Source organism: Myiozetetes cayanensis, unplaced genomic scaffold (assembly GCF_022539395.1).
Source record: "Myiozetetes cayanensis isolate MyiCay16 unplaced genomic scaffold, myiCay2020 scf6-25, whole genome shotgun sequence".
In the NCBI taxonomy this organism is placed as follows: Eukaryota; Metazoa; Chordata; class Aves; order Passeriformes; family Tyrannidae; genus Myiozetetes; species Myiozetetes cayanensis.
The window spans coordinates 6,273,826-6,299,300 of NW_026087853.1; the positions used below are offsets into that span (position 1 = coordinate 6,273,826).

The 25,475-nt window shown below is 42.4% G+C and overlaps 1 protein-coding gene across 1 annotated transcript; it reads right to left on the reverse strand.

Annotated features, from left to right (window-relative positions):
* Window positions 1–3,262: 3,262 nt before the first annotated feature.
* On the reverse strand, window positions 3,263–13,167 carry CLBA1 (clathrin binding box of aftiphilin containing 1). Its single transcript, XM_050336164.1, has 6 exons — window positions 13,148–13,167; window positions 11,596–12,276; window positions 7,949–8,097; window positions 6,354–6,483; window positions 4,973–5,086; window positions 3,263–4,007 (listed from the first exon to the last, which is right to left on the reverse strand). The coding sequence occupies exons 2-6, from the start codon at window positions 12,052–12,054 to the stop codon at window positions 3,840–3,842; spliced, it is 1,020 nt and encodes a 339-aa protein (XP_050192121.1). The 5' UTR covers window positions 12,055–12,276; window positions 13,148–13,167; the 3' UTR covers window positions 3,263–3,839.
* Window positions 13,168–25,475: the final 12,308 nt, after the last annotated feature.

Genomic DNA, 25,475 nt, shown 5'->3' on the forward strand with positions numbered 1-25,475 from the left:
AAAGTGGTCAGCTCAGTGCAAAGCTGCTTCAAAACATGACTGCCTGGGGAGATGTTGCTGCTACCCTGAGTGCTCTGTCCAGCTCTGTGTTCTGTGTGCTGGAAGGGAAACTTACAAAGACTAATTTCCCAGCTCAAGCAAGAGTAAAACACACAAAATAGCCTATTAGTTTTGGGAGGAAGATGAGTTGTAATTTTGAGCTATTAAAAACCAGTATTAGAAGTGAAGAATTAAGTTATCTGAAGTCACAGAAGTGTGTCTGTAGAAGTGTGTGTTATTAAAGCAGATGTTGAGGGAAGCTGGAAGATTTTTGGCATTTCAGGGTTTGCCCAACATTCACAGCTCGCCTGAATCGAAAAAGAAAAAAATGTTGCAACTTCATTCCATACATTTTTCCTCTCCTTGGGACCCGCTTATCCCAGTAAGCAGAGCACTAAGCTACAGCTGCGCTGGCGGTGCTCTGGCACCCAGGCTGTGCCATGGGATGGCAATTTCAGAGGTTCTCACCTGTTTTTCAGGAGAAGGAGCAGAAACTTCTACTGGATGTGACTGCAGTGAGCCTGCTGCATCTGCTGGCTGCATTGCTGCTTCTCTTTAAATCTTCCAGAGTGGATCTGGAAAGTTAAACTCAGATCCACAAAGAAGTTTGGGGTTTAACAATTAATTTCAATGCAGCTCATTTTTAGCCAAATTCCCTCTGCCGTCTTAACTGGAGCAGTAGTACTCCAGGGAGTCCCATTTCTTAAACTGTGAAAACTGATCTTCATTATTAAAAATATTGGAGTGCTTTTAGATTGACTGCATTTTGAAAAAAACTGTTAAGCTTTTACAAGATTTCTTTTGTTTGTTTTTCACTCCATCTTCTCTGTATTCAGCCAGTGGTGTACTTAATGGTATACTTAGAAACCATCCTGGGGTCTGAAAGTCTCTCCTCCTTTTTTATCTCTTTTTATTATTAATATTAATTAAATACCACATTTTAGAATATGCACATCTTAGAATTGAAACACCACATTTTAGAATTGAAAAAATTTCAGTCTTTCACAATGAATTTGGGTTTGGGGGTTTTTTGGCAAAGCTGTTTACAACATTCCTTCCACAAAGCAAGCATTTCAGTAATTACATCAGTGATTGGAACTTTGTAAAACTTTGTTCTATGGGTATATTTCCCTCTAATCTCAGCAGAAGAAATAGGCATTCCTGTCTGCTGTCCAAAACTCTTGCCTTGCTCTAGTTTTCACCTGTTCAAAATCCTGAGCAAATGTCAGAAGTCTGTGGTATTTGCTTCGCGCAAACACAGAGCACAGTAACATGTCTTAGTTCGTCAAAACTCGGGATTTCACAGCTGAGAGCCCACAACCAAGATGAGAAATTATGAAATTCTTAGCTTAAAACGTACTAAGACACGAAGTTTTGTTTCCTCCGTGCTCCACTCTCACAGCACGGGCCTCTGGTGCCTCTGGGTGCAGCCGTGCGTTCGGGGGAGTGGGCGGTTGCTGGCACGTTGTGCCGGGCGCCGGGGATGGCAGGAACAAGGAAATGACTAAAGGAAATCAACAGCCACTATTTGTGCAAAACACGCCAGAGGGCTTTCCGGCACCCCTTGTTTCCCGGGATAACCACAGAAGGCAGGGCTGCTTGTTGGCTACGCAGTGTGCCTGGTAATGGTTGGCTACGCTTTGGTTTGTGAAAGTGATCTCTTGTCACTTGAGAGAGTCCAGTTTTCTCTTTGTGGGTACCACCAAATATACAAATGGTGCCCAAATTCTGATGAGGGCTGGCGGGGATGGGGGGGGTGCCAGGACTCCACTGAATTACTTTATAATTTCAATTTTGCTACTCTTTTCCCTTGGAGAGGTGAGCTCATTCATCTCAGGCTAGAAACAGGAGTTAAAAGGTCTCACAGTTGTTTTATGCCACAGTCAGGGCTCAGGTGGCCCAAAGCATCTGCCTAAAAGACAATGACCTGAAAGGTGGAGCCTCTCACCTTTGGAGCCCCAGGAGTTTTTTTATCCCAGTGAATCATAAGGGCTGAACCCTTATTAATTGCCATTCTGGACCTTGTACAGGGCTGTAAAACCTGCTACTGTGAGGGAGAGATGACGTATTCATCCTTCTCCCAGAGTAACAGTGCAAAACGTTCTTCAGTATTTTTATCCAGTGTTAGCAAAAGCAAGGGCAAACTTGAAAGCCCAGAGGAAAAGAAGGTCTGGGCTCTGGTGCATCAGCGAGTGCTACACACACTACAAGTTGTCCCTTCAAGCCCCTCTGCAGAGCCCTGCTTGTCTGAAAGCAAAAAACATGGTTTTTTAGTCTTATAATTGATTTTAATAATGTTTATTACCAATCTCAATTATTCATTCAACCTTTTTGGGCAATTTATTATTTTTGTGAGCTTATGGCTACAACCTATTTAATACATATTAAGGTGCTCTGACAGAACACAATTGAAATTGAAGATAAATTCAAATCTAGTGTTAACTGAAGAAGTTAACCATGCTCTTCTAATTCACATGGAGTTTCCAGGCTGGCATTGCAGAACACCCTCCAGGGCCAGGGAAGCTGCAGAGCCGCTTTTAAACAGCACTTTTCCAAATGCTCTGCTTCACTTACTGAGTAACCAGTGCACAGATCATCCCATGCTAATAGCACTAAGGTATCATAAGCATTACTAAAGTTATGACAGCAATTATAGTGTCACTGATGAACAGTTTACTAGGTTAAGGGTTGAAGTCTGTCAGTGCTTTATAATATTTTTAATTCTAAGAAGAGAAAAGGCACATTATTAAATAATTAACTGACTTAGTTTTGGAACACCCAAGTTTGTTCCCTGCTTTTTACGTGTAAAACATCACTTGCAGTGCTTAGCAACCCTTTAAAACAAAAAGCCATATAAAATTTTCATATTCCGAATGGCCAAGGCAGCAAATAGATTAGTAACTTGTGTAAAAATTACTACCAATGAATAAATAAAGCTGTTGCAGTTGGCAGGGGAGCACCATGGATTCTCTGAATGACAGTAAAGTGCATCCCCTGTGGCACTCAAGCTGCAGAAAAACGGGCAACAGTTGATAGTTACTATAAAATTTTAAAAGGGCAGCAATTTACAGCATTTTTGTGCAGTGCAAGTCCCGAACTACAACACTGCTCAGCTTTAACAAGCAGGTTACTCGTGGTGTAAGTGTGGCTGAATGAATCCAACAAGTCCTATTGCAATCAGCTTCAACAAAGTGATTTATTTCAGTCAGAAACAAACGCCAGAACAAAACATTTCACTGCCCCCACCCCTATCACCACAGCAGGCTTTACCAGACAGAAATTAACAGTTTTATTTTCCTAAACCCCAGTGGAAGACCCCAGATGTAGAAGGCTCCTCCCATTACATCCAGCAGGGGCAAAGAAGCAGATCTCAGCTGATCCAAACCGGACCAAGTATGAGCAGAGATGGTGACAAGGCACAGCACACCTGAGGTGTGTGTAGATTTTGGCAGGGAAAGGAAGTTTTTGACTGAGGAGGCATTAAGGCTTGAAAGGTCAGTAGTTCAGGAGACTCCAACAGAGTATAATTAAAGTGTGATTGCAGCTGCAGCATTTACTGCAAGAGACACAACTCTGCAGAAACACTTAGCAGGACAAAATTACACCTTTAACTCCACAGCTAAAGAGGAGAAATCTCTTCTAATAATGCGACTTCAGGTACCTCATATACAGCAATATGTCACTTTCCTAAAGAACACCTGTAGTCTATAGTACCAAGTTAGTAACAAAATTAAGGTAAACTGCATTCAGTTCAAAAACAAAAACAAACAAACAAAAAAAGGCTAAAAAGTGCATTTAGTTCAACAAACGTCACTACTGAAAAATTTCATTTTTAGGTTCTGTGTAGTGAAAAGGTGCTTCTTCCTTGGGATTGTTATATACTGCGTGTTTTCATTCGATGGTGTGGTTTTCAAAAAGAGGTTACAGGTGAAAAGGTGACCATGCCTGGAGTCTGGTGACACAGAAAGCTGAGTGAAAAATAAAAATAAGGTTAATTTTTTCCATCCTACAGAAAGTTTAACACTTTGCATATTTCAATTTAATTTTTACAAATGTTCATAAAAATAAAATTACCATGGGGGGGGACACACAATTTCCACTTATCTTCCACAAGATAAGTGGAAAACACCCCATTATATGATTTTACTTACTTAAAATTAGATGGCAACATATGTTTTGTAATGAATTTCACTTTGAGACCCCAAAATGCAAGTCTATTGCAGAAAAAATCTTGCCCATTTACCTTAACTTTTTATCATGATTCTTTTCACTTTTACTCCCTCTTCATCTACTTTAAAGCAATTCTCCTTTGTCTAAACCCTGTCTTTGTATTTTAAGCTTTCCAAGTGTGATTCAGCCACTGTGGTCCCTCCCTCACGTACTCAGTGAAGAAAGCAGAACTGACTTATGAAGGAATAGGCTGGACAGTCTCTTTTAGTTCTTTATTTCTGAAATCTCCAGCCTATCATCTCTTATATACAAGGTTCCCAGAGCAGTTACAACACCTCCACTGTGCATGGCAGTAAATAGAATGAAACAGAGCAATGGAAGTGTCTCAGACTATCTGTGTCCACAGCAGCAACAGCTGCTCAAGTTTATTCTCCACTGAGGAAGGGACCTTGGACGAAGACTATTCCTCCAAATTATTTTGTTAAAAAAACAGAATGAGACTGAGGTGTTTTACAGCAATGGAGAACAATGCAATTTTCCTTCCAACTTGCATTGCTTTAGCGAGAAACAAACAAGTGCCCAGGTACCTTTTCTAAAGCCGTCAGAGAGGTTTCAAAGAGCAAAAAACAACTCCATATCTAAATAATTACACCAGGACCAAACAGTCACATGAGGACATATGCTAGAACAGCTGGCTACAGCAGAGAGAAACATGTTAAATACATTCTGTTGTGAAACTTCTCACTTTCAGAGCAATCCTTACCTTGGTCTGGATCAATGCTTTGCAGTCATTGATATTGAATCCATCAAACCTGAAGTCCTCATTATCTTTGACATCTGATTCCTCAAAAATATCATCCTGGTTCTCTGAAATGTCCTAAAAAAAGCATAACTTACATTTTATTTGTGAATTTACTTATGCATTTCTGTCTGATCTCAAAGTATACAACCTAAAGAGAAGTTTCCCTCAAATAACAACCACCACTAAGTTTTACTTTCTGAATCTGTGTTTTATCATTAAAACAATTTTATGCCAAAACCAGTTCTACCTAGTCACACGAATCTAATTGTGACTTCCATTAATAAAAAAGCAATTTCCAGTTAAAATCAGCCCTAATTAATACCAAAACATTGATGAGAAATATATGTTTATCAGTATTTTTAAAAGCAATGCAATTTTCCTGTAACAGAAAAGAAGTAATGATGTAAGTTTAAGCTGCCTGGGCATTGATTTAATGCTGGTGTATCTTTGGTCTAAAAAGGAACAGAATGGGAGTTTAACTGTGCTGGAGAAATGTCTCCCATTCTCTCTCTGTTAAACCACAATTCTATAAAAGTGACTTACAAGTGCAGAATAGGTCTTCTACATTCAGCACTGTCATTCTGCTTGTACATAACTAGCATGAAGAGTCAAATATGCCCAAACAATCAGTATCTTGCCAGTCCCATGCTTCAGCAATCACCTTATCAACTGAAACAGTTATTTCTGAAAATTACTTTGACTAATTGATCCCAACTAAATAACTGAATACTTAATCATCTCAGACACTTTTATCTTCTCAAAACAAGAGATTAAACAGAGACATTCTTATTTGAGATCTTTCAATGCTGTTGATTTGGTCTCAGTTCAATTTAAAACATACTCTCCCTCAAACCTTGCAAAAGCAGACAGAGGAATAATCTGAGGAAAAGGGAAGTTGAATACACTTTCAGTTCCTATACAGTAAAAACATCCAGTAATTACTTTAACAGTCTCCCTGATTCAAATCTTATTTTCACTTAATGGAAAGATATTAGAGGCTAACAATGTTCTCATGCTCTGAGCAAAAAAGTAAACAATCCTACTGCACACACACCTGAAAGCTAATTCTCCATCTATAACAAAATACCACCTAACAACAGGGCACTATGGAGGGGAGGTTTCAATGTAAAGACAATCAAAGTTCGATCCTGCACAATTTCATGGTTACTTAAACATAGGTATGAGGAAACACTAAACTATCACTTCAAAAAGCTCTCTGTAAAAAAACCTTTTTGACTCACCCAGATCTAGTCCCTCATGCATCTGCAAGTATAGCTAAGGGAAGATCAGACTCCTAACCAAGTGTTTATGATGCCATGCTGGCAAACCATTGTTCAATTACCTTTTGATTTGCATCTATTCCAAGAACACTCAGGAGGTTTTCTTGGCAATGAGATTTACTCCAGGGATGTCTTAAGCTGGGGGTATTATCAGAGTCTCTGAGTGTTCTCCATAGGTTTCCAGAATTGATGCTAGGAAACAAAACACAGTTTGAAGTTATAAGCTGTTTGATGTTTCCAGTGAATGTAAATAACTTAATTATTTTCACTACATACATTTGTCTACTACCCTACCTCGATCTAACGAGCAACTTATCTTAAAACTCCTTGTACATTCGGTCAAACTATCAACCCAATGTACTAATTAGCTTGCATGACAATTAGAGGAAACAGTAAGTCAACATGACTTTTTAGATAAGAAGGGCATTAGAAGCACATTTCAGAGAGTGTTATATGCCAACAGCTCACATTATTCAATCGCTTCTGTGAAATGTGGGCAGAGTTCAGCCCTGTTAGTTCTGCACTTTGCATTTTCTGTCTCTCAGACCTTTCTCCATTCCATAGGTCACACTTCTCCCCTGCAGCACCTGCTGCTCAGGTGGGTGACCTGCACCTGCTTTGGACGCCTCTGTGCTACAAAACAAGCCAAAGGCACTCACTGCTGAAATGGTGAGAATTACAGAGTTCCCTCCATGTGGTATTTTCGATTCTCACATTGCATTCATAACATATAAAAATCCAATTGGACTTTATTTAGTACAGGATGCAGTTATCATTGACCTAAGTTATTAATCACAATAGGTCAGGACTTTTTTGTCTGTAGATGGTATTCTGCTATAATACTGTACTCTCTTTTACATATATATTTCTCCACAATTTTGATGCTGATGAAAATAAAACACATATACAGGGAACTTGCCAAAAGGATGCCCACATTAAATGTTTTAACTACATTTCTTCTGAGTCCTAGGACATTTCCCAAGCATAATCTGACCCAACTTTCTAGATACAAAGCCTCAGAGTTATGCAAAAATAACTACAATACTGTTCAGTAACTACAATACTGCTCAACAGCTGCTGATCCTTCAAAAACATGTAACAAATCTAGAAGTGTTCCAGCTGTCACAAGAGAAATCTTACTTAATGATGATAATTGCTATTAACATAACCCAGGAAAGAAGCCAGATGCACCACAGATTCTGAAGCACATCTGGTTTAACACGAGAGGAAGTTACTAACTGGGAAAATTGTGGGGGGAAAAAAAGGTTCGTGGGTTGCTGGTTGAAGCAGCAGTCTCTGATGATGAAGAAATAAGTGGGATGTGCTGTAAAGAAGGGACAAGCAAACAAGAAGAACAGGCTGCCTGTTGGGTTCTGGCATTCCAGAGGCTTAGTCATAAGAAGGCACACCAACAGCAGGAAAAACCCTAGGCAGGAATGTGTAATTTTGATATATTCTCTTCATTGTTTTCCAATGGCTGAAACACCATCCATTTCCTCTAACAATACAGTAAAAAATTGCTAAGATGAAGAGCATAGTGTTAAGAAAGATTTTTGATTGTAGCACTGATTTTTAAATTAGGAATTAAACAGTGTAATTGCTGAGATTGCTGAGGAGCTTTTTTTTTTTTTTAATACTGTTGATCTCAACTCATTACCAAAGTTGATTCTCCAGAAGTTCAGTTATCCCAATGTCTTCATTATTTGTATCAAGTACTTGCTCTAAGCTTCTTATGCTTTCTGTGGACTGTGATACAAAGACTTCTGGAAAGCCCAACTTAAATATATCTTCACAGGTGTGGTCTGCCTAGGAAAAAAAGAGAGTTTTAATACATATGTCATATGGGTCACCCCCACAGTTCACGAAGGACCTAGTCCAAAGACTACCATTTTTCTGGAGGTTGTCTTATTGTTTTAAATATTTATATTAATATTAATGGCACAGAGCGACTGAGCCCATAGTTCAGCGGTTTTAGTGTTTATATAGAATTAGAGGAGGAGAAGCAAAGAATCCAAGAGTTTCTGATGAACCTTAGTCTCCAACTTCCCAGCTTCTAAATCATAGACTGGTTTGCCTGTTTAGCACTCAAGACTCTTTCTTCTGCTCAGATAATTGAGGACAAATCTGATGCACGCATCAACTCCAAAGTTTGTTTTGCTAACTTGGTATTCAAATACTCCTCATTCAGCCAAATGTAAAACAACTGCTAAATGCTACAGTTACCAGTAAATATTTGCACTGTGTAGGTCTGAGGAAAAGCTGAGGTGAGGATGTCTCTGTATCTTTGCATTTGCACCAAACTTTTTCTGGCCTATATTAAAAATCAGAGCCAGATTTGCATACTTGTTCCTCCTCCAGCAGTGATGAGGAGGAAGTCTGAGAGGCTGAACACAGCCACAGGAGTGGTCCAAACAGGCCTGCTGGAAGTAACAGGGTTATCTGATGACTAAGAAATACATATACAAGGGAAAATGCGCATAATTTACATCCTATCCTAAAGGGATGTTATCATGCCATCTGGTTCAGAAGCTGTGTCCTTTTATTCCTTCAAAGGAGTTGCTGCAATTTTCTAAATAAAAGAAATTAATTGACTTCACCATCCCTCCAAGGGACTGCAATCCAGGAGCAAGCAACATTGTGTGAAAACAAGAGAATGGAACAAGTCAGTTTGTTTTCTTTGCCCAGCAAACATAAGATTTAGTCTGAAAAATGTAAGTATGGATACTCCATATTTTGACAGTTTTATTTAACTGCAATTGAAACACATGAAATTAACTGAGGTACTTCCACAGTTTTATTATACTGAACTCAGACAAGTGCAGTGAATCCTGAAAGAGTATAGATTTAATCCAATGATGAGTGGGCAGAATCAACAGAGCTGGTAGAAAGATTCTGTGCTTCTGAGCCTGCTTCTAGGAACAGAATTTGTGCCCCACGCTGCTCGCTCCTGAAGTAGGGCCTTGCTAAAATGCCTGTCCTGATGAGCAGCTGCTGGGACACTCAGAGAATCCCAAGTAAAATCCTTTGAATCTTGCCCAAAGCGTCACAATACTTTAAACCACTTTGTAAATTATTTCAACTTGCAACAGAGATGCTACATAGAGGATCCTGAAAGATGCCTGAGAAGCAGAGTTCTGTGAAAGCAAACTTGCTAAAGCATTGAGAGTCAAGGATAAAACACTTCCTACTAGGTACCAAAACTGAAATGGGATGGGAGTTAAGGAAGAGCCAGGCAGCTGCTCTTGGCTTTGGGATGAGGGGCAATTACAGCCACAGAGAGTGTGCATCAAGTGGAGCACAGCTCTGCCTCAATTTTAGTATCTCCTTAGAGCCTGTGATGCTTCTCCAACACACATACAAGTCACTGACGTACAGTTTAGTCAAGAGAGATGAAAAATGCAAGATTTTTTTATTACCTTTATTACTGTCTACTTCAGTGTGTCTTTCTAAAACAAAATTTGGGTATATTTCCACTTATAGCTTTGTACTAATTATAAAAGTATCAATGCACACATTTCACAACTCTGCATTCTGACTAAATCCTCTCTATCCCATTATATCAGAACACCACAGGGCTTAAACACGTGCACCCGTCCCTCTCACAAGGGCCGGTATTTAAAGAGCACACGAAAAATCCTCTAAGTGTTCAGTTACGCCGGCAAAACATCCAGCTACTACAAGGAAATTAGTGATTGTTTCCATCTCAAAATACATGATTCTGCTCCTGATCAACATAGTTTAATTAACTGAAACAATAAATACTGAAGGTCAGACTCCTGACCTCAGATGATTTATAGAGGTCTCTCCAACTTAACCGGCATTTTTTCTATTGACCACACGGAAGACAGAACCCCAGTCCAAAGAGTTTATGATCTCAAACAAACAGTACAAAAAGCACAGGGATGAAGGACAAGCCACACATATATTCTACATTCAAATCTCCAGCAGCACTGCAGCTGTTTCTCTGCCTTAGACAAGAAAAGCCAACGTGAAACTCTAAGCAGGGTTAACTTATTTAGCTCGTACTGGACGTTTCCTTTTGCCTTTAAGAAATGCAAAATAGAGCAAATGCTTCAGTAAGATTAAGATGCATTGCTTTTGTAAATAAACCTAACAACCTGCTATATTCTATTTCAGTTTCAATTATTACAATACTCTCTTTTTTCAACAGAAGACTTGTCCCCCATTTTGAGCATTACAAAAAATTTGAATTCTTTGTTTATGCACACCAATAACCAGGTATCTTGTGTATCTCCACTCAATCAGCGAGGGCAGCTTATCCCACCTGCATTTTTGTGCTTTCCCGAATAATACCTCTGCAACAAGTAAAATTCCAAGGCAAGGGCAAGAAAACCTGTCTCCAGAAAACCCCCGGTTCCCTGCAACTACTAAAACTCATCTAACAGACTACAAGCAGTAAGTTATTACTGCTACATACTAACTCCATGGAAGTCTTAGTTGATTGTTCTCTTTTTTTTTCAAACGTTGTAATTTAGGATGAAAGTAGTAAGAACAGGGAGGGGCTGTTCTGTATTTTCTTTTTTTTTCTTCCCTCTTGTTACTTTCCTTCCCTTTAGTGATGCATGTTTGGTCCTTATGGAAAACCATTCATTGCAACAAGGTAGAACCCTTTACCTGAACTTTTTTTTGTGCTGATAAGGATACATTACATTATTTACTCAGGATATTACCTGTAACATCATATGAGAGAATCTAACATCTTATGCTATAAAACTAAATTACATTAAAAGATTTCTATTCTTTTCTCTGTGTGTATGTATGTCATTAACTCCCACAACCATCAGTCTAAAATTCCAGAAAGACTGTTGATATTATTCAGGCAGGATATTAAATAACAAAAGTAATTCTTTTTACCAATTTCTAGCTGCAATGTTAGGTTGGTTTTCTTCAATGAGCTTGCAGGCAACTCTTAGAATTTTTGTCCACCCTGCTTTTGTCATCCACGCTTCCCAATATTTTGTTTCCTGTGCTCTTTCTTGCCTAGGTTTTAAACTGCATGTGCTTCAGGGCAGGGTTCATGGTTTCTACGTGCTTACTTTTTCCTAGTGTCTAGAAGCAAAGTAGTGCATTACATTCTTTAAGGCTCTCCAGCAGGACAACTTAAGTATTTGTCAAACACTGTAAAGAAGTTGCTTTTGTTCCACTTGAGTTAGCTGCAAAGTAGCTTGACAGTTTCTCTCCCTGTACAACATTACCCTCTATAGAGAAGACAGATACAAAACTTGAGATGTAGGAAGCCGTAACACAAACATTTCTGGTCCTTGGTTTACTATTAACACATACCTCATGCAGAGAGCCCAAAGCCTCCCGTATCCCACTGCACAGAGATGGCTCAGCACAGAACGGGACAGCAGAAGGGCTACAGCGTCGGCTGCTTAAGTCCGTGTCAGCCCCAGAAGGGTTTGTTGACTTCACCAAAACTTCAAGATTATGACTGAACCGCTCCGATTTGTCTAAGGACTCCCTGAAGCCTTCAAAATCACCCCAGGAACCACTGGGTTCTGAGGTACTAAAACTGCTCTCAGAAAACCCCCCGCAACTTCTCCCTTTGCTGCTCATTACAGGGAGGCTTTGCTGCGTTACTTCGAGATTAATAATTTCTTCATTATTTGTCTTGTCATTCCAGTTACAGTCACTTCCATTGACAGACACACCACCTGCTTCAGCTGCCAGGTCTTTTGGAGACCCCTGGTGTGACATGTCTGCATTAGTAAGACTTTCTGCTGCTGACAGGTTCTGCATCTTTGTTTGAGAAAAATTAATTTGTTGAAATCTGTACTGCAAAAAGGTTACTGAAGTTCAGTTGCACTAGAAATCTGAGTGTTTCCAAAACAAAATCAAATTCTTCATTTCACCCCAAAGAATAACAACACTGCTAAATCAAAACAGGATGTCCTTCAGCCTCTCCTCCAGTAATCGGTATGTGCACGTAATTCAGCCTCACTTTCTGTGTAGGATATTTGCCTGCAAAAAAAAGGATTAGAAATAAATACTTCTGTGATAAGGGCTGTGTAGGAATAAAGATCGCTGATAAGGTAGGAGAAAGAATGCTAGGGTTAAAACAAACACATTCCAGTATTATCCATTGAAAATTGCTGGAGGCAAAATTATTTAAAATTTGCATTCGACTCTCTGCCCACACCACAAGAAAGCCATTAAATTAGTGAACAATACTCAGCAAGCAAGTAACAGAAGCTGCTGGATATTAACTCAGTACTGAGCATACAGGAGACAAACCAAAATAACTATAGACAACATCCAACACTTCAAAAACATTTTCTGTAACTATTTCATCCACCTCTTGCACACCCAGAGCTCTTTCTGTCTGCACAGGCTACCCCATCTCGATTATAATCCTGCAAAAATACAGTATTTCCAACTATTTGAGTAATTGAGGCATGCTTAGTAAGTTCAGTTGGGCATCTGTAGATGACACAGGCGGTGATCATTTTAGCATTTATCACTTTAGATTAACCCCTTCTCCTCACGCACTTTCCCGAGCTGTTTCGGGGGTCAGGTTAGAACACACACTAAACCCACTTCTGGCCGCTCTTGGGTATTTTCTGCGCTTAACAGAAAAAAATTTTTGAGTGTTTTTTTCCCGAAGTTCCCCCCGAAGGCGGCCCAGGCGTAGTCCGGGGGGGCAGTAGGTCCCTCTCCAGCCGCCAGGGACGCGGTGGGGTCCCCCGGAATAGGGCAGGGCAGGGCAGGGCAGGGGATGCGCGTCCCGGAGCCACCGGCGCTTCACCCCGAGGAAGCGGCTCCTCCACCCGCGTCCCCCCGGCGGCTCCTCCAGCCGCGTTTTCCCCCCTGTTGGGTGCGGGAACAGCCTTACCGCCGCTCCAGGGCCCGCCGCCTCCGCCCGGCAGGTCGCCAGGGGCGGGCCGAGGTGTGCGGGGCGGTGCGGGGCGGGACGGGGCCGGCCGGGGACAGCGAAGCCCTCCCACCCTCCGCCCGGGAGAAGCGAGGGCAGACGAGCCCCAGCCCTTCCTCAGCTCCCGTTCTCTCCCCTTTGCTTTGACAGGCGCCTCCCCGGCTCTCCAGCCTCGCCCCCGGTTGTCCGCACCCGCATCCCTTGGGTTACAGCCGCCCTTCCAACCAGAACCAGCTCCTGCCCGCCGGGAAGAGGCTGGTTTTGTAAACTGTCATATGAAAAAGACAAGTATTAATTTTGCCCCCCTCCCCAACCAGCTTCTTGCTGAGACCTGGCAGGCTAAGGACATGTGGTTTGATGACGGTGGTTCCTGTTTGCTTTCAATCTGAGAGTAAAATTTAGCTAGAATTCTCACATAGTTACAAAGTTACAAAGTTCTGGGATACAGATTTTTAAAAAAAGTGACAATCAGTCCACACAGACATATAACCTCTTGAGAAAATGGTAGGAACGGGCCAGCAACAGCCTCTCAGGATCTCCTCTCCCTCCCTCTGCTCTTTTGCCCCCTCCAAGGTATTAGGCTGTCCCCCCTCTGCTGAGTCTGGGGCTTGATCCACTCCTAATAGGTAAAGCCAGAAGGTGTGGATACAGCGCTGCAGAGAGCCTATGGCCTGGGTGACGGTCCCATCCCACCCACCTCTCGAGGACCAGACGTGTGGGCTGGAGGCGCCGTGCCCAAGGCTGGCTGCTCCCAGGGCTGAGGGGAAGAGGGAAGGGCGCAGAGAAAACTCCTTAGCTCCCTGTCCTCGGGCTGGGTTAAACATCTGGGTAGTCCCAAGGAACAGGAGACAGTTGTAAAAGAAAGGAAAAAGGTTTTCTGGAGCAAGGCCCAAAGCAGAAAGCTTTTTCTGGGCACTATAGTACATATGTTTTCCAGCCCAGACACAGAGACATGCACTCCTCCCACGCATCTGCCTCTCATTCCAGGGTGTAGTGCTTTATCCAAGGGCGAGAGGCTGCATTTGGGAGCGACGCCCAGACGCAGAGCCAAAAAAGATTTTATTGGCAACTGTCTGAAAGGTGTTTTTTTTAATTTGTTTTCTTTCTGCTTCGGAGCCGTTTCTTACCCTCCGTGGCCATCCCGTGGCAGCCTGCAGCTCGGAGGATATCCGACCAGCTCGGCGAGACTGTGATTCAGCCCCAAAGCGTCTGACACTTGCTGGGATGGCGTCATCGTCCCACGCCGCAGTTTGTGCTGCGGCCACCTCGGGGGTTCCGGCTCTCGCTTCAGTTTTGAAGAGAGCTCAGCATTTTTGCAGCAACTGAGGTGGTTTTGCTCAGTTTTACATTTTCACCCTCGTCTTCTCTAAGGAAAATGCTACAAACAGACAGTGCAGAGGCTGAGATGCTCCTCACCTTTAGCAGGCTTTGCACGCGGAGAGGAAAAGGTGTGTGGGTTTTGCAGACCTGTCTCTGCCCTGCCCAGTTCGAGGCATCTCTGCGGCAGCTCGAGCAGGGTGGTGGGAGAGCTGGGGAGCATCAGAAGGTGGCACAGACCGTAGAAACCACGGTGTAGGAACAGAAGGAAACTGTAATGCTTTCTTCCCAAAGTAACATCAGTAACTCTTTTAAGGACTGGCCACGTAACACTGTTGTTTATTTCTCTCCAGCACACCCTACAACCCACCTTGGGAAATCCAGTTGCTAGCCCTGGGTCCCCGCAGGGGAACAATCGGCTGCACCATCTGCTGGGTGTTCCCACTGCTGCCTCTGCTCTCAGGCAAACGCTGCTGAAAACCCATAGAATTACAAGAAAAACCTGCACTGGTGTGTTCTGTACAGGTTTTCACATCAAATGGGGTCAGTGTGAAGTACAGCCACTCTGCAAAGTGGATTTCACCTGTCTGAATTCACTCATCTGGCCTCAGGCCCAGTTGAGCATGAGTGTGACAGCTGCTGCTGAGATCCCCAACTCCTGTTTTGAATGACACCTTCTGATAGACTGGTTCAACTTAAGAGCGTCATCACAGTTGGATTAAGAATTTTCCCCTGTGAAGTATAGTGGAATAAAATTCCTCTTATCTGTTTGGGGAAAAAATCTTACAATTTTGTCTGACCAGGCTAAATCAATAATTTCTTTTTGAACTATAAACTGGGGTTTGGGTTGGTTTGTTTGTTTGTTTGGGATTTTCATTTGTTTTGTTTTAAATAACCCAGTCTTTATTTAAAAGGTAAATAAGCCAAAAGCTTCAGACATGGACTATAAGCTTATATTTAGACATTCACATGTGTGTATCTACTAGGAGAGAACATCACTGCTCAAAAATTCATGAATGCAAACACCTGAATTGACTGAGCACCTATTCGCAATTGTTACTACTGCTCCTACCACCATTCCCACTGGAATACTATTTGAGTTTAGTACTCACACTCCAGAATTATTCTCTTTTTCATTCTATTCTTTGGAAAAATACCAATTTGCAGGGAAAAAAATTCAACAGAATAACTGAAAACTGTTTACTTTCAGGTCAAACCAGCACCATACTGCTGTAAGACGAATTTCTATCTGTTTGTGAAAGATCTGGTCCTGAAATGTTGAATTGTGTGGTTCCCCTGTAAATGACATGGGTAATTTTGTCTTCATTCATTTTTTTCTCTTGGGAGGAAAAAAAAAAGTAAGTAAGAAATAGATCTTTGTATGAAGAATTTTCAGGGTTTTTGTTTTGGTTTGGTTTCGAGGGTTTTTTTAATGAAGCATTAAACAAGATTAGCTTGCCATTTAAAGGACTGAAATATTTTCTTTAATTTGTATTAAATACTTGGATGCCTTTTCTTGTAAAAAGTAAGAAGTTACTTATAGCTAAACTGACTTAAAATGCCATTTAGAAAATAGAAGTAAACATGTTGTCAGAAGTCAATAAATACTTTTAAATGACTCAGAGTGGCATTTAAATAAATGAGCTGTCTTTTCAGTCAATGATTAATAATTTTTTTTTCACCCTAAGTATCCAGATTTTAGAATTGTAGGAGACTTCAGCAATTCTTTCATTTCCTTAGTAATACAGAATGCTCAGCTTATTAAAAACCCCCTGAAGATCTCAGGTCTAAATACTGATCTAATTGATTAGCTAAGGCTTATATTTGAAAATGGGGTTGATTATTCCATTAAACCGCTCCCTGGAGGCACAGTGGAGTTGCCATACCTTCCCACTTTGCTTTGCTGCTGATATGGATGGTTCAAAAGGTCAGCAAATTGTCTTTTCCCCGAGTTAGACATGGGAACAGCAGCTCTTCAGGGACAACTTTACTTCTCCCCAGTGCATGAAGGCTGTGAATGCCCTGCTGCCACTGTGAAATATTTCTCTGGGCGCTAAACCAGCATAATGGGAGTCACTGGCATCAGTGAGCCACTGCAGCAGTCAGCAGTGCCTGGGCTAAAGGATGAACCAGGATTTTTCCAACAGCAGATGGCAGCTCTCCCTTGTCTCTCTTCTGTGCACACAACACATCTGTTAGTTCTCCTGAGCAGGGGAAGTAACGCGTTCTGTCTACACTCCACGTTAAAAAGGTATTGGACCACCGACTTTATGTGCTGACCACAGAAAAGCCATTCCACAGGACCCCTTCATTGATGGGTTGTCAGTGTAGAAAGATCTATCCATAAAAAAAAAGTGGCATCCTGTGCCAGGGAGGCATAAAGTATACTTCAGGTCCCTCTCTTCCCCTGTCAGGTGTGGAAGATAAGTGAATTGTAATCCACCTCTTAAAAAAGCTTAGTTGTGCAAGAAATGTCTGTGCCCTGGGTTCAGTGGCTGCCTTGAGCACTTTTGTCTGGTCCAGCAGTGTGGCTTCAAAGAAATGCTCACATTTGCTTCAATGGTTAGTCTGGTTCTCAGAGTGATTTTGGGAGCACAAACTAGATGTCTTCTGGGGAAAGGTAGAGAAATGCCATTCCACTCTGGCACTTCATGGAAACTTTGTCTTCCAAATCCATATGTGGGCTGCACTACTTTAAGATACTCCAGCAATTTACACAGCACATGTGCTAAAAGAAGACCTAAACCATTCAGAGCTCCCACAAAATCCTGAAGTGCTTCTTGTGCCTATATATAAAGGGCCAAATGCTAAAGGCACCTTCCTATTTGCCAGCTTTTGTCTGCCTTCAAGTCTGCCACCACAGCATCATCCACTGACACTTCTAGTTTGAGATCCTTTCCTCTCTTCAGCTGCTTTCCCTTCTGTTGCCAGTCCCACTTGCTGAACTTCTCGTTTCTTTTATCAGACCTTTTTCTTACTATCCATTTGCCAACTGTTCTCTCTTCTGCCCTCAGCCTCCTGAAAACACATAGAGCTGAGACTTGGGCCCCTGATGGAAGTGGTATTACTTTTTATTCAATGAGGGTGACATGAGAGGGACAAAGGTTTCCTGGGTAGCAGAATAATTTTCTGGTAGAAGCAGGTTACTAATGCTATGACAGCTCTTGGTATGAGAGCACTGGCCAGCAACAGATTTCATGAGAACAAAGATGATCCTCTTCAAGTCCCATTACACTGCCTTGAGAGCACAGCAGACATGCACCTACCATGTGAACACAACACAGCAGCAGCTGCTCACATGGACTGTCACCATGGTGGAGGAGCTGGAGGAATGACAGTGCTTTGGTGTGGCTCCAAGGTTCCTGTTCCTGTATCCCACAGAAGATCCCCGAAGATCATACTGCAAGATACCTTTTTACCTCCTCCCCACCATAGCTGGCATCAGCACCCCTGTATCCATACCCCTGTTTCCAACACAGTGAGCGCTGCTTTTCTATACAGGTTGCTTGGCAGGAGAAACAAAGCTTCTGATGGAATTACAGGTCTGGGTTCAGGTCTGCAGGGAAGTGAAAAATATCACCAGACTGCCCAGGAGCGGTGCCACACCTTTAAAAGCAAGTCCACAGGGGTTACAAGCTGCAGCAGAAATCATTCACACAGCAGCTCTGTGAAAATACCAACAGCATCAGAACTCTCTGCCAAGTCCTGGCCCAGTATGGATGGCTTTGCCTCAAAGCCATGAAACAAACCTTTCCACGTTTGTGTAAAAAAAATGGTAGAACAGCTCCTTCCTTCACTCAGCAGGGCTGACAGCTATTCCCAGTGCTAGACTGGCTACTGGAGCCTTTGGAAAGGTGTCACAGCCCCATAACAGTGTCTCCTTCCAGAGCCACCAAGTTGTTGCACACACATCCTGCGGGAAGACTTCTTGCAGGAGTTGAAGGAGGGAATTCAGCACCTTCCAGAGATTCATGTGTGGGCCCAGTCCTCACAGAGACTGTCTTACTGCACCAAATTATTTGTTATTGTGGGCATAGCCAATGGATATCCAACTTCTTATGATCAATTTAGTCAAGCAAAGGATCCTCAAGGCAGACAATTACACCTGTTGAGCTCTAAAACCTCCAATTCCTGCATCTGTTAGTGCTGTGTTTTTGTACTTCAGTCTCTCCTTGCCATGGGTGTAGTCAAAGCAGAAAAACAAAGAGCATGTCTTCTCCTTATGGCACCTCTTCTGAACACAGGTGAAAGGGGGGCCCACACTCCCTAAACCCTCTAGAGCTTGTAGAAGGGTGCTACATATCCTACATCTTCAGAAAGGTGGTTGTTTAAAGGTATGGCAGTGGGATGTGGTATCAGAGCAGAATTGTATTTGGTGCTTCACAGGCACATCCCTACACATGCTCCTTGCTCTATTATAATTTCCCATTAAGTTCCTGTTCTGTGTTGCTTTTTGTGCTGATCTTTCAAAATTGTCATCTACATGTGTTAAATCAGCGGTCTCTGCTGCCCACACAGGTATGCAGACATTAATTTACTGAGAGCATGCTTGGTAATTTTTGCCAGTGCCCTACATGCCCTGTAAACGGAGTCGTGATCACTGCAGTTTGCAGCTCACTAATCCTCTGTTTTAATGCCTGATTAGGTTCCAAATCCATGGTTGTTAGTGAGATGTGGGTGTGGGGAGGGCAGGAGGATTTCATCCTCTCAGCTAAGAGTTAAGCTGCTAGAGGTACACCCGGCTGGTGCTGTACCAGTCTATTAATTAGCTTGCCTGGAAATTTCGTTGGTGCTGTTCAGTGAGGTTGTGGAAAGGTCAGGCACTCCATTAGAAGCGCTGCGCTTCAACTTGAAGTCATTGCATTTAACACTCAACAAATCACCAGGGGGAAAAAAAAGGCAAATAAAGCATTAGCATAAAAATATTTTAAAAACTCAAGTCCCCACTTTAAGCAGGATTTGAAAGAACACCAAATCATGATAATTAGCATCTTCGTAGCTCCTTAATTACAAGGAGCTTCTTCACTCTCCAAGTGAGCTTCACAGGGGTTTTCTGAGGTAAGTGCATCAGTGGTCAACACTCCACCTTGCACAGTGGGAAATTGAATTAAAGATGGTTTAAGTTGCCTGCCCCTAAAAGAAGACACCAAGTCACTGATGGATGTCTCCATTTCCCAAACCCCATGAAATTATATTGATTATCAGTAAAGGTGTAATTTTATTGCTTAAAATGTGACACTGAAGGATGAATGCAAAATGCATACCACACTCTCATGTTGGGAGGAGTGGCTGATACCCTGAGAGATGTGCAGCCCTTCAGAAGGACCTCAACAGGTTGGAAAGATGGGCAGAGAAGAACTATCTGAAATTCAGCAGAGGCAAATGCAGGGTCCTGCACCTGGGGAGGAATAACCCAGGCACCGGTACCCAGACAGAAACTGATGCACTGGAAGTTCCACCTGAATATGAGGAAGAACTTTACTGTGCAGGTGATGAAGCACTGGAAGAGATTGCCCAGAGATGTTGTGGAGTCTCCCTCACTGGAGATATTCAAGAACTGTTTGGATGCAGTTCTGTGCAATGTTCTCTGGAACGACCCTGCTTGAGCAGGGAGGTGGGACCAGATGACCCACTGTGGTCCCTTCGAATCTGACTCATTCTGTGATTGTGATCCTTGCAAAAAAAAAAAAACCAAAAAAGACAAAAAAACAAAAAACACAAACTTGGAATTAAATGGCAAAAAGGCAGAATTTGCTTGAGTTTTGCATATACGTGTAAGACAGCCCTCTGCCTTTCCTGCCAGATGGTACCACCTCTCCAGTAAAGTAGTACGGCTGTGTACAGACAACAGGCAATGGCTTAGCTCTCAAATAAAACAGGTGACAATTTCTGAAGCTGAGGTAAACAGTCCCCTGAACTTCCAAACCCTTGCTATGCCTGCTTATACCCCTGGGAGGTGGGAATGTGCTGTCTCGAACCTCTCATGTGGCTTTAAGACAGGACATGTGTGTCTCACATGAGCCAGATGAGCTGAGAATGTGTGTCCCAGGGTTAGGGTAGCACAGGGGACAGACGGCAGCTGGTGAAGCTGCAGTAACTCCACTGCACTGAGATGCAGGTGAGCCTGAAGCAGCCAGGCAGGCTGCCATAGAATCATAGAATCATACAATATCCTGAACTGAAAGGGAACCACAAGGTTTATTGAGTCTAACTCCTGATCCTGCACAGGACAACCCCAAGAATCTCATCATGAGCCTGAGAGCATTGAAAGGGCCTGTGGGAACAAACCCTTCTCTACCACCTCTGCTATGAACATCCTCTGTGTGCTCTCACCTTGTCTATCCCTTCCCATCACAGCTAAAAACATGGTGTGTACCACACTCCGAAATGTTTTAGAACTGTGCATGTGGCATATGGACTGCATTAAAGCCTTATTCAACCACCTCCTTGAGCCGTGTTTCCAGATGCTCTCTTTGCAGCAGGAGGCAGGCTTTAACCTCATTTTGTCTGCATTGCAAGTGGTAAAAACTAAATACAGCTAAATGGATCACAATGGAGTTGTTTTTGAAAAGAGAAAACTGTTTAAACCTGCAAGGTTGGAGCTAACAGCCAGGAGCTGGCTGGGGAAAGGCGGCTGCTCCCAGCTCCGTGTCAGTAACACCACAAACATAAGGCCGGACAATTTACAGCAAAATCAAAAGAGGGCAGACGAGGGAACACAACAACCCCTCCTGCACTCACAGCTCCAGCTGGAAGAGGGCAGCATGTGTTTTATTTAATGGTTTATATTGCGCCATTGCTGAGGTCACATTTCTGAGAGCAAAACAAATCAGCCGTAAAACCAGGGAGCCTCTGCTGCTGCAGCTGGGTCTGGCCTGGAAATTCAAAGTTTGGGTCTAGATCCAAACTCTCCCCAAATGCCCAAGGACTTGCATTTTAAGACTTAGATTGTGTTCATTGCTATTTATGCTAAAAACCCCCACCCAACAGAAAAGGCTGAGCACGCATCTATTAGCAGCTGGCCTAGGCTTCTTATGCTATTGTAAATGGGGTCAGCAGGACTCTGCAGGATATTGTCATAAGGTTGCAATTAGCAATGAGAGTTATGCCACACACATTTTACATTAATGGAGTTGCAGTAAAAGGCTGTTGAATTCAGACATGAAAGCATACAGTTTGTGTCAACTAATAATAGAGCAGAATATAAACTTTAGATGCACAGACACACCAAGAATTCTTTTTTTTTAAAAAAAAGCCAAACAACTCTGGTTGAGAAGTTCAGTCACACTTTATATTAATTTTTCATTTTTGAATATAGAGGGCACTAATTTATTATTCACTTGAATACAGACATGATTTATACGGGTGCGAATGTGTCAGGGAAAAACGTGTCATATGGATAGAATTATGTCAAGGAAAGGTATTTAGTTAACTAAAAGCCTCTTAAAAAGTAAATCTAGTGAGCTATTAAACTTTATAAAATACTTAACTACACACTATCCCTTCAATCTATTCACCAGTTGCTCTCTACTTACAAGCTATTGATGCTTTATATACCGTTTAGGAGTAGAACCTTGAAGAATAAGGTGACTTGAAAACTTCGTATTTTTGAGTTTATCGCTAAGGCCTGGATATTGTTCTCCCTACAGTCAGTGAGATCAGTTCATTAGCTATAATTGGAAAAAAGATTGGATCATCTCTTTTGAAATAATGACACCGAGGTTTCTGTATTTAAATAAATTTATATGCAACACCTGGTTGGCAAAAGTATTCTGAAATACAGAGAGAACTGAACTGCATATATTGCTGTAGTGTTAGTATTTTAGATCTTTGCCTTGTTTAATTTTTAATGTATTAATTTTGCATTTCTATACAGCATCTTTCAACACAGAAGTACTGGGCTGAATTTAGTTCCAGATAATGGGAAATCCACTAAGTAAGTAAGGACCATGGGTGCATTTGACAAACATCTGTATGAGAGGCTGTGACAGCACAAAGCTCCTCCCAGAGAGTTCCAAATGGAGGCTCAGGAGACAATGGCATTAGATGGCAAATGACTGCAGTCAGAACATCTGGATCAGCACATCCTGACACCATTTGTTGCAGGGTCAGCCACAGTCAGGTTCAAGCTGCTGTTTTCCAGGCTGAATCCTTGTGGAGGACAGCAATGAAATTTTCCTAGGCCCTCAGCTGAGGCTGCTGGTGTATTATCTGCATGTGTTATGGTATCCTGTTTCCCACACTCCCCCACTGGGGTAAATTATGACTAGAAAATCTCCTTGCAGGATTGCTGAGTATTGGAAGGGCCATTAGTGACACGAGAAGAGAAAAGCAGCAAAGTAGAGCCTGCAGAGGAAAAAGCATCCGAGGTGGTTCCACAAACTGAAAACAATCTTCGGACACGGCACTGCAAAGGGAGATGTCAGTGCTGCAAGGGAAATGTCAGTTTAGCCAGGGAGCCACTGTGGTGGGAGATCTCTGTGGCTGTGGCTGAACCATTGTTGTGCTCTGGCAGCTGCACTGCAGCTTTGCTGGGAATGTTTTGTGCCATGGCCATGGAAGTGGGTGGCAAGGCTGACTGCTGCTCCTCTTGCCTCAGGGAAGAGGAACAGGCCCCCCTGACACCACAATCTACACCCAAAGAGTTGGTTGGGCGCCTGCTGCCCACCCTGTAAGTCTCGGGATGTTTGCTGGAAAAGATGATATTCGTGTTGTCTGCTCTTCGTTAGACATGATGAGAAGAACAAGCTCAGATCTGCTTCCAGCTGGCAGTGCAGGTGAGAGAGGCTGACCCTCTCGTCCTGTGAGCCACATGCCAGAATTTGCCCATCTTATGTCCCAGGCATCCAAAGAGCTGGAGGAACTCCATCCCTCCATCCTATTGACGCACTGAGCAAGGCTCAGGGTTGGTGCTGGGCAGACTGGTTGGCTCAGCTGGGGCACGTGAATTATCTCTGCCCCCCAAACTGGGGATTTTGCTAAGCCAGCAGAACATGAGCTCTGGGTCTAGGGGGGGACCTGCACTCCATCTGCTTGGATGTAGCATGTGGCTGCTGTTTGATCATGCCCTGTGCAGAGTGCTGTGATCTGCTGCTCAGGTTTCACCCAGCCCTGTGTGAGGACACCTCGTGCCTCAGACATGCCCTGTGTCCCTCACGGGCTGTACACCCTGAGGGTGAGCTGTGAGAGGTTCTTTCCTTTCTCACCCTGGGCATGAGGGTAAAAACAGGATTATCCCTCACTTGCTCCCCTTCTCAAACTTAACTGTCCATCAGATGGTGTTTCATCCAAGGGTGTAAATGGACGCTTTGCACCTCCTTCTCCAGACAGCCACACCAGCAGTCTGCAATCCAGAGCACTCTGAGTTAAGACAATTGTCTGTTTTGTCCTGGTTTTGCTGTTATTTTTACCCTTTTCTTTTACTACATCTCAAAAAAATCTGCAAGTCTTAGGTAATTTGGCTTAATTTACTGCAAGAATTTCAACATTCAGTGAACCAGACCAAATTACTGATTTCAAATGTCTGGTCTATAGCACGGAGAGAGTCTTGAATCAATTACAACCAGCAGAAATTATGTGTGTGCAGAACTGCAGGCTGGTTCTAGCAACCGACTCCTTTCTGTCTTTATGCTTTTCCTGGGAACTGAAGAAATTTTTTCAGCAAGACGCAGAATTAATGATTTTACAATAATGTTTTCTGGAGATCACTTTGCTGGCTTTGCCCTGAAGTCCCTGACACTAAGAAAAAATGGCTCAGCAAGTGACTTGAGATCACTGTGTCTGACTGGAGCATAGATGTTGTATGAGGAGACACCTGGGGATACAATTTTCCTAAATTTTCTTTGTCAACAGGTAGTTACCTTCCCAGCTGTCATATACTCAAGAACCTCCATGAATAAAACCACACAAAGTGTAACTGGCCTCTGCTTTTGTAATTTAAAGCATTTTCAGCCATCGATGGTTCATGCTGCAAAACACTGGCTTTCTTAGAGCTCTTCCAGATGGGAAGCACTCAAGAGACTGTTACCAGGGTTGTGGCACCTTAATAGCTTTTGGTGCTTGTCCACACCTTTCCGATAATGGTGAGTGGTCAAGGTTGACCAGCTCATCCCAGTCACAAGTGCTGTGTTTATAACAAATGTATTCTGTGGCTACAGAGCTCTTCCCGGTGTGTTTTGATAACAACTCTTCCTTAATTTCCTCGGATTTTCTACCACAATTTTGTAATAACTAAGATCAGGAAAAAAGATTTGCAAACTCCATAGTAAAATATTCTTCCCTCTTTTTAGGTAGCAATTTACTCTAACATAATAAGAAATAACTGCATGATAGGACACATTCACATCAAACTTGGGTTGTTCCAACTGACCCAACAGTTTCCTCCAATTAATTTTTCTATAATATAAAAATTAATCAGGTAATTTTATAGACTTGCAAGACGAGCTTTTGAGTTAATGAATGCAGAATTTTACACTTCTGAGAGGGATTCATAGTTCTAAAAGTGTAGGTGTATATGCAGCAGTTTAAATAATCAGACGAAAGGATTCACAGTGTATATATAAAGTTGCAAAATAGTCATCTTAAGGAAAACGTGTTTGAAGAGAATTTAATGTTTATTTTCCTATTATTTGAGTAATTTTTAAAGGCATATTTCATGGATACGGAGTAAGAAATATTGCAGTAAGAAATATTACAGTATTTTGCCTTAGGGTGATTGTGTTCTTATCTTCTGACTGGCGAGAAGCATGGGGTGAAATGTCCAAGCTGTTCTAGCTGTCATAGCCACATAATATCCCTCTGAGTATGTTAATATTCTCTCTGAGCTGTTCCACTGAAATCCTCCCATTACAAGTTGTCTTCAAACATGAGAAACAGCTCAAAGAACCCTGAAGCTGCAGGACCGTGCGATGCTGCTTTGGACATGTTGCAAAAGGCAACAAGAAAAGGCAAGAAATTAAAACTAACTGATGTG

What these genes read in the sequence shown, in the direction of transcription:
- CLBA1 (XM_050336164.1), bottom strand. Translation starts at nt 12,054, where the DNA reads ATGCAGAACCTGTCAGCAGCAGAAAGTCTTACTAATGCAGACATGTCA. An exon ending in GAATAGATGCAAATCAAAAG is followed by an intron (nt 5,087 to 6,353) that starts GTAATTGAACAA and finishes TGCTTTTTTTAG; the next exon opens with GACATTTCAGAGAACCAGGA. An exon ending in AAGCATTGATCCAGACCAAG is followed by an intron (nt 4,008 to 4,972) that starts GTAAGGATTGCT and finishes TTTTTCACTCAG; the next exon opens with CTTTCTGTGTCACCAGACTC.